General features: G+C 46.5%; 1 protein-coding gene across 2 annotated transcripts in view; it reads right to left on the bottom strand.

The window, feature by feature from the left end:
- Window positions 1–1348: 1348 nt before the first annotated feature.
- The window catches only part of PPP1R7 (protein phosphatase 1 regulatory subunit 7), an 82524-nt gene continuing 74898 nt past the window's right edge, over window positions 1349–8974 (bottom strand). For both annotated transcript variants that reach the window (XM_077153334.1, XM_077153335.1), the window contains one exon: window positions 1349–2877. In XM_077153334.1, coding sequence (XP_077009449.1) covers window positions 2701–2877 — 177 coding nt within the window. In that variant the 3' untranslated portion in view covers window positions 1349–2700. The remainder of the gene's footprint in view (window positions 2878–8974) is intronic.

The following is an 8974-nucleotide window of genomic DNA, read 5'->3' as shown; positions in this document are numbered from 1 at the left end:
GTGTGGCACCTCTGCACACTGTCCCTTGGCTGCCCCAAATGTGCCTAGCTCTGACCCTGCTGAGCCCCAGGACAAGAGGACTTGCCCCCTGTTGTGTGGGCTGAGGGACTCGTCCCTGCTGAGCCATGGGCTTGGTGTGTTCTGATTTGTGCCCCCAGGGCTGAATGGTGTTGTTGGCTCAGAGAAGAGGTGCATTTTGGGAAGAAGTGCCTAAGCACCGGGAGTTCACAGATGTTTCCTAAATTTCTTTTCCCTTTGCATGAGGCTGGGCAGGACCCAAGTTCCGCTCTCTCCCTGCCCGGCCCCTCTACCATGGCACCTGCTGCTCCATCTGAGGCCAAATGCCAGCTGTCCAGTCTCCCCTGAACCAGGCCCCATGGCCCTGCTCTTGGCCCCGGTATCCCCTTTAGAAAGGAATGATGCCCTTCAGAATCTGGGAGACTGTCTCTTGCTTGGCTCATATTCAAAGCTGATGGAGCCACACATGGGTGTGGCCCTTCTTCCTTCCATACAAATTTGAGAATATTAATGAGTTCTTAAAAAAAAAATCAAAATGGCATTTTGATTTAGGAACACCTTTTCTTATCCCTTCAACAATTTAATAAAGTTAAAGAGATGCCTGTTAAGGAGCAGAGGGCTAAATTTATGATAAAGCCTGTGCCCTGTGCTTTTGGGGGCTGTTTCCAATGGGGATGGGACTTCTCATCTTCACTTGCATGCTTGGCGTGGGGCCCTTGGTTCTGAAGCCACCGTGCTCTTAACTTTTTCCTTCCTGACAGTTGGGAAGGAACATTTTTGAACTACTACTGCTTGCCTTCAACATTTTTGAACGATTTCCCCATAAATCTTATTTATAAACTGTTCCCCTTCTACATCAAGATGAAAATGGGCACAACTTTACTTCTACTTGCCACCCTTGTTCCCCCCTCGAGTAAGGAAGCAGTGGCCCCATGTTTCAGATCACTAATGGTTTCTGTAGGGGGTAAGTGTGCACCTTGTCAAGAGTTCTATCTCAATGTTTGCAAAAAGTTTCACAGCTACATCGAATACATTCTTAAACTAATGTTTTTCTGGTTTTAGGGCTTCTAAATCACATCTGCCCCTCTCCTTGAATCTTTAATTGCATTCACTTTTCTTGCCTGGGTGGAGGACTCCTCTGTATTGTTTTTCAGGATGGGCATCCAAATCTTGGGCCCTCGTGTGCAGCCAATGCTCTTTCGATCTCAGGAGCAACTAGCTACTTGGCTGAAGGCAGGATTCTAGGTCACAATCCAGATGCTTTTGGGGGCCCTGTCCTACCTAATCTATCTCTACTCTCTGAGAACTTGCTTTTCAATAGGTAGACACGTTATATGTTCAGGTCACAACATTTATTTTGGTGAAGATCAGAACAAGACCAGACACATCCTCACGCCCTGGGGCGAACATGACAAATTCTGTTACTCCCCTGGAAGCTGGTCCCTGCAGGCCCCGCACTGTGAGAATCCCAGGCCACACGGCCTTCTTGCCATGAGGTGAGAGCTAAAGCAGAGACCCAACAGGCATCCTCTATTCTCTTGCAACAAAAATTCAATTTCTCTTTTTTCCTTAATTTTGAACCATTTCCTTTAACTCTTTTAAGACATTTAACTCAAGTCTAGAGCAGTGCTGTCCATAGAACTTTCTGTGACGATGGAAATATTCTCCCCAATTGGGCTGCCACAAGCTCAACGGGGCTACAGTGTTTGAAAAGGGTCAAGTGTAACCCAGGAACTGAGTCTTCAATTTAAATTTGAACTTAAGCTGCCACATGTGGTGAGCAGGCCCCAATGGACAATTCAGCTCTAGGATCCTGGAATCAGAAGGGACCTGCAGTGGGCTAACAGCTTGACCACCACTCGGCAGGGATGATCTGAGATCCCAAGAGAGGACTCTGCCTTCATAGCAGTAATTTCAGACCCCGGGTGGTTGCTGATATGAATTTCATAAAAACAGGCCAAAAAATGAGGGGGTAAGAAGGTCAGGCGGCATGCTAAAGCATGTTTTTTGGAAAGAGCCTCTCGGGTTCAAGTTGCATCTACGGCACAAGAATTGGGTGACATGGGGCCATTCCTCGTTTCTTGTCCTCAGATGAGGGCAGCATTCACACCCAAGGGTGAGGGCTGAGGGCGTGAAAGTGCTGCCATCAGCATAGCGCCCGGCTGTGCCACTTCTGTTACAACTAGTGCTATGCAGTATGGCACACAGAGTGGTGCCTCTCACCAGAGGGCTTGCTTTACAAACGACATAAAATTTTTTTCAAAATTGGCATCAACTGGTCTAAAAGATTTAGAAGCTCTCGGTTGACACAGGCCAGTGGATTTAATCCTGCAAACTGGGTCTGGAGGGGACCGCTAGGACAGCCCCCTGAATGCCACTGGGTAGCCTCTGAGACCCACCGACTTGGGGGCTGGGGCCTCCCCAAAGGAGGAAGCAGATGGACCCCCACAGCACAGGTCATGCAGCACGTCTTCCCTCCTCTTGGTGGCGACAACGGCCATCAGAACTACCTGGGACATCACATGTAGTGGCTCCCAAAGATGGTGCGTGGCCTCAGATGCTTGTTACCACTCGGTGCCTTTTTATTGCATTGGGTTTTTGACTGTTGATATACTGACGATTTCAGGAGCAAGAAGTGGATTAAAAAGCCATGGCCGGAAAGTTCCCCAGAGCAGCAAGAGGTCAGAACCTGACGAAGGTGGCATCAATCTGCCGCACGGTAGGGAGGGCGAGCATGACCTTGCGTCTGTACTGTGGGTCCCTCTGCAGGGGGTTGCGCTCCAGGTAGACTGTCTCCAGGCCCTTAGCGCCCTTCAGCTCATCCAGGTCACTCCAGCTCTCGATAAGATTGTCGTTCATCTGGGAAGACATGCAGAAGTACACAAACACATTAGAAAAGCCTCTAGAATGGAACAGACCTGACTTTTCCACCCACTGACCCCCAAATCTGGGAGTGAGGCCATGGAGGCGGGCTGTCCTTTCGTCCAGACAGTGCTCTGGCAGGAAGCTTCCCAGTGTCTCCCAAGCTGCCTCCGCCTCTGGTGCATTCTGGCCACCTTGTGGTGGGACCCAGGTGGTGCTCCATTCACGTCCAGAACCTGGGATAAACCAACCACAGGCGGGTGCAGATGAGGCCTGGTGGCAGGAAAGCACAAAAGGCTCCAACCACAAAATCTCCTTGTCTTCCAGGCAAAGTACAAAACTGGCACTAGAACACATCTGTGGGTGAGAGGCTACCCGCCAAAAACTCACTACTTTTCCACACATCATGTCTGGCTTGTTCCAGCAGGTGGTCCCAGGAATATAAAAGCCTAAGGGAGCGGGGTTTCAAGTCTGAGCTGGAGGGGGACGCAGTTAGTCTGTTGCTCTTGAGGGCCTCTCTCTCTAAGTCCAGTGTTGGTGTGGGTGGGGGGCTCCCATTACAGTTGGCATGTGGGCTGGGGCAGGGGGCTAAGATGGTGGAGGGAAAAGGAACAGACAGCAAGGCCATGCTAGAAAGCCCATGATGCCAGGGGAAATTCACAAGGTACATGGCACCACGCAGGTGAGGTGGGGTCCTGGTGGAGTGTGCTGGCAAGTACTCTCTGGAAAAAGAGCCCAAGATGCCTGTGGTGTGAACACCCAAACTGCCCCTGCCATACTGCTGACCACTGAATCTGAGATGTGCTGCCCACTCTGTGGGCCCATGAGAGCCTGCTGCCATCACCACCACTGACAGGGCTCCAGATGGCGGGACTCTAAAGAAGAGGCTCCAGGCCATCCCCCAGCCCTGCTGGCCTGACTTGCCACGTCCTGACCATGCTCTGCTCTAGGAGTCCCACTGTAAATACGACAGGACTCAGTGCCTGTCATACCTTCCCTGAGAAGAGGACTGGTCCAGCTCTCTGTGACTCCACAATGGGCAGGAGTGACAAGGCAGCAATACAACTCCATGTAGACCTTTTCAAACGAGGTGTGGAAAGGACATCAGCTTGCTAGGAGATAGTTGAAGAGCTGTCGCATGACTAAGGAGGTCAGGGAGGGCTTCCAGACCTTGAGTAGTCCCTGTGTCAAATTTCCTTGAAAGAGCCTCCCAACTTCAGTGCTCTAAGATTATGACAGTCAGTATGGAATTCTGGGAGAGGACACTAATGGGTATGGCTTAGCATCTGGAATAATGACTTCGACACTGATTCACTCAACAAAAACTTGAGAATCTACTATCTTAGTTAGCAGGCTCTGTTTTATGTGCTGGGGATTCAGCAGTGAATAAAGGAGGAAGGGGAGGCGATAGGAGAGAGAGGTAGAGAGGGGAGAAGACAAGTAAGAAGGTAGGGGTGGGGGCACTGTTAGACTTTGACTTTTTCCTAAGTGGGATGGGAGTTCCTGGGGGAATCTTTGTATTGAAAGGATCCTTATATAGACTGTAGGGTTGTCAATTAGGCTATTTTAATGGTTGAGTTAAGGGATGATAGTGGTCTGGAGCAGGGTGGTAGCTCTTCTGAGGTGAGAAGAGTTGGGTTCTAGATATATCTTGAAGGTAGATCCATTTATTTGATATTGGATTGAGATACTGGAAGGATGGTGTGCTAGTTTGAAAGGATGTTATGTCCCCTAGAAAAGACATGTTTTAATCTAAATGCCATTTCGTAAAGGCAGAATAATCACTATTCAGTACTGTGTGCTTGAAACTGTAATCAGATCATCTCCCTGGAGATGTGATTTAATCAAGAGCGGTTCTTAAACTGGATTAGGTGACGACATATCTCCACCTATTTGGGTGGGTCTTTGATAAGTTTCTGGAGTCCTATAAAAGAGGAAACATTTTGGAGAATAAGAGATTTGGAGAGAGCAGAGAATGCTGCAGAACCACAAAGCAGAGAGTCCATGAGCCAGGACTTTTGGAGATGGAGAAGGAAAACACCTCCCAGGGAACTTCATGAAACTGGAAACCAGGAGAGAAAGCTAGCAGATAATGCCACATTCTCCATGTGCCTTTCCAGCTGAGAGAGAAACTCTGGCCTTCATCGGCCTTCCTGAAACAAGGTATCTTTCCATGGATGGATGCCTTTGACTGTACATTTCTATAGACTTGCTTTACTTGGGACATTTCTCGGCCTTAGAACTGTAAACTAGCAACTTATTAAATTCTCCCTTTTAAAAGCCATTCTATGTCTGGTGTATTGCATTCCGGCAGCTAGCAAACTAAAACAGATTTAGTTGTGACACTGGGCAAAATGGAGGAGATGGGGACAGAGGCTCATAAGGTCAGGCTTGGACATAACGCATTTGGGTGGCACCATGTTGAGCAGTTGGATCCCTGAATCTGAACTCCAGGAAAGACACTGGGTTGGAAATACACCATGCACCTATCAGTATATCTAAAGCTATAAAACAGGATGGGCTCAGCAGGAAGAACAAATTTGAGGACTGAACCCTGAGACACTCCTGTGATTTGTGGATGGAAGATAGTTGGGGAGAAACCAGCCAGGAAGACCAAGGAGTGACAAGAGGCAGCAGAAGCAGGACAGAGCACTGTGTCCTAGTAGGAGAATGCTCCTGAAGGTAAGAAGGTGAGATGAATGAAAGGGGGCATGAATTTGGCCATGTGTCCACAGGGCAGTGATACACCATGTTAAAGATGGGTGTGGCACAGGCAGTGGCTCCTAGGCCACCCCCATGGGTGGCAGATGGCTACAACACCTGGGTAGCAGTGGGGGGTGGGAGGGTGAGTGGGGGAGGACAACAGCCCAACTGGAATGGGTTTAAGAGAGGATGGAAGGTGGGGAAGCAGATAGCCAGGCTAGGCAGTCTTCTGAGGAACCTGTTCTTAAGGGGAAATAAGGGGTGGTGGGAAGAGAGGTTAAGGCCAAGGAAGACTTTGAGGATGGGAGCTATTATAGCATATCGTGTGCTGGAGAGAAATGATTTTGTGGAGAAGAAAAAACGGACAACGCAGGGGAGAAGTAAGATAATGCTGGAGCGTGTCCCTGAGAGAGGGGTTCAGAAAGTACCCTTTAGCTTCTATGACAAGAGGGCACATATGAGGAAGGCTGTAGATGTGGTGGGTGTGTATGGAATTCTCTTCTGATTGTTTCAATCCTCTCAGACAAACAGCAAGGATAGAGTAATCATTGAGACTGGAGGAAAAGATGTGACATAGTAACCTAGGAGAGAAGAATGGATGTGCTCAGAAAATGCAGGGAAGTGCAGGCAAAACTAAAGCCTTGCATGAGGTTGGAGTGAAATTTAGGGAACCAAGTCATATTCAGTTGCTTGGGTTTAAACAGTTAAGAGTTCTTTCTTCCCCACCTTCTTTTCTTTCTGGGAGTCAAACAGGAAAACAGGGCCAAGGAGTGATTTTAATAGTTTTCTGTCTAAGGGAAGTAAGGAGGGAAGTGAGGACATGAGATGGGCATGGACAGTGAAAAAGTGATAGGGTCACTGGCCGAAGGTCCTGTTGGGGTGGAAAAAATTGCCAGAATCAGATTACTAAGGGTGGAAAGATTAGAGGTGGTCTGCAATGGGGTGCTTGAAGCTATCTGGAAGGTCTGCACTTGCTGGTGATGACAAAGTTCTGGGTATGATCGAGAGAGTGGGCATCTGAAGTTTGATGGAAGAAAGGAGACCAAGGAATTGGAATGCCAGGTCACTGGATACTGAAATACGAAGGGACCAATGTGGGTGAGAGACAGGTAAGTGCTGACATCTACAGGGAAAGACAAGGAGTGACCTGGAGGTCTGCAGATGACATCCATAGGAGTGTGGGAGTTTTACTCACCCCAACAGTGTGAACCTCAAAACAACTGCCAGGTGAGGAAGGCATGTGTAGGGTAGAATGGTCTGGAAGTGGTAATGAGTGTGAGGGGCTACTAGCTATCCAGGTCCAGGCATAAATTAATTAAAAGACAGAAAATATCTTAAGTGGCTTTGTAACTAATAATCTCAGGTTCAGCTTCCATTGACTAGTTTCTTTTTCTTGACTATGGATCACATTTCCCTTTTTCTTTGTGTCTAGTGATTTTGGATTGAACACTGTACACGGCACAGTATGTTGTAGAGACTACGATTTCCTGAAGGGTTGATTTTTCTGCTCTCAAAGGCAATTAAATTACTGGCTGATCACCTCCAACTTGTGTTTTACATTTTGTTAGGGTGGATCTTGCAGAAGCTCAAGGTGTTTCCTGAAGCCCTCCTAATTTGGCAGAATTTGACCACCAAACTCTATCTCTGCTGTAGACTGTGCCAAAGCTTGACTTTAGGCTATAATGGGGTGGGTTGAGAGTAGGTTTTATAGAGCCTGAGCCCTTACCCCAAGGCATGGCCTTTCTCCGGTCTGGAGTTGCCAGGAGTGTTGGTAAGTTCTCTCCACTTGGACAGGGCTAGAACTCCATTGTCCCTTGAGCTCTGCTCAACCTCCAGAAGCTCTTTTCTACTTTCAGAACTTCACAATTATTTGGCAAACCTCTGGTGGTTTGGCCTAGTGCTTGTACTGCCTAGCCCTCAGCCATGGACTCGTGGGATCCCGATATGACCTTTTGGGGCTCCTTCTCTGCATGGCTTCCCTTTCTCCAATGCCTTATCTTGTAGATTCCAGCTGCCCTAAACTTTGACCTCTGCTTCTTCAGCTTAACATAACTGCCATGCTCCAAGTCTCTGCACCATGGTTGGGAAACTGTTTCTAGTCAAACATCTGGTCAACCATGGGGCTCCCCTTGAAATCTGCCTTCTCACAAGGACTGCAGTCTTGTTCTGCCTTGAGTTGACTCATGTTTTCATAGTTGTTCATGTTTTTATAATTGTTTATTTTATAATTGTTTAATGGACACTATGCTAGTCTGGTATTAATTATACAGCAATTGCTAGACTTGTCTTTAATAAGATAATGTGCACTAAGACTCTCCTACAGAAGAATACATAAGGCAGGGTTTCCCAGTCTCGCCTGATTGAGGAACACTACTTTCACAGAATGTCTTGTGGGACTAGTCTGCTAGATGAAGTCTAGATGACCAAAACCCAGAGCTCGTCCCAAGACTGAAACTTGATCCAAAGTAGCTGTGGCATGAGGGATCTGAAGCTTAGAATGGCACCATGCTGTCAGCCTAAGTTATTATCCACTAAGGGACAAGGCAGAATAACTTTTAGTATAAATTCTTAAATACTCTGTTAAGTGTAAATTTGTCACATCGCATTCACACAACTTGAATCTGGTCATGTGGCCAAAGTAATGTATACAAAATTAGGATTACAGTGGAAGCAATCTATCCACATGTCTGGGTCTAGTAACTAACTGGTCATTTAATAGAACCTGTTAAAGTGGGGAGTCACAAAATGATGCATATACATAACTTAAACACTTTTAAAAATGCACAAAAAGTACATTCATTTAATAAATCACATTTGACTGGAAGTTTTTTTTTTTTTTTTCAGCACAGTCTATTTAAAAATATTTTTCAAACATCACTGGTAGTTGATTCAGACTTTCACCTACAGAATTTTCAGCTTCTCTGGGAATTCTTGTGGTTCACATCTCCTCCTCTTCTCTTTCAATATAAGATTTATTTGTATCTGTACCACATGTGTGCTTCCTTTCCCACACGACTATGCTTTGCGTCGTCCTATTAGTTCATAGTAGTATATTACCTTAATAAACTCCATAATTATTAATTTGCTTGTGATCTGTTAAACTACATTCATTATAAATTTTCTCATAATTTAGAACTTGCCATTGTGTGGCTGACCTTGGGGTAGTTTTCTCCAGGATTTAGTAAATGTTGAGCTGGGAATGTCACTCACCACCGTACACTGTAAATGATGTCTTTGGTATTGGTAACATTTAGAAAGTCTTTATAAGTTTTGCAAAATGAAATTCAAAAATATTCATCTGTTTTGTCTTTGTAAGCATTCCAGAAGCTCCTGAGCTCCAGCCTGAGGCAAAGGTGTTATACTCAATGATGGGGAAAGAAGCCTTTTATGG

This window comes from Tamandua tetradactyla, chromosome 3 (assembly GCF_023851605.1).
Source record: "Tamandua tetradactyla isolate mTamTet1 chromosome 3, mTamTet1.pri, whole genome shotgun sequence".
NCBI classification, from domain to species: domain Eukaryota; kingdom Metazoa; phylum Chordata; class Mammalia; order Pilosa; family Myrmecophagidae; genus Tamandua; species Tamandua tetradactyla.
This window is presented reverse-complemented; position numbering and strand designations above follow the sequence as displayed.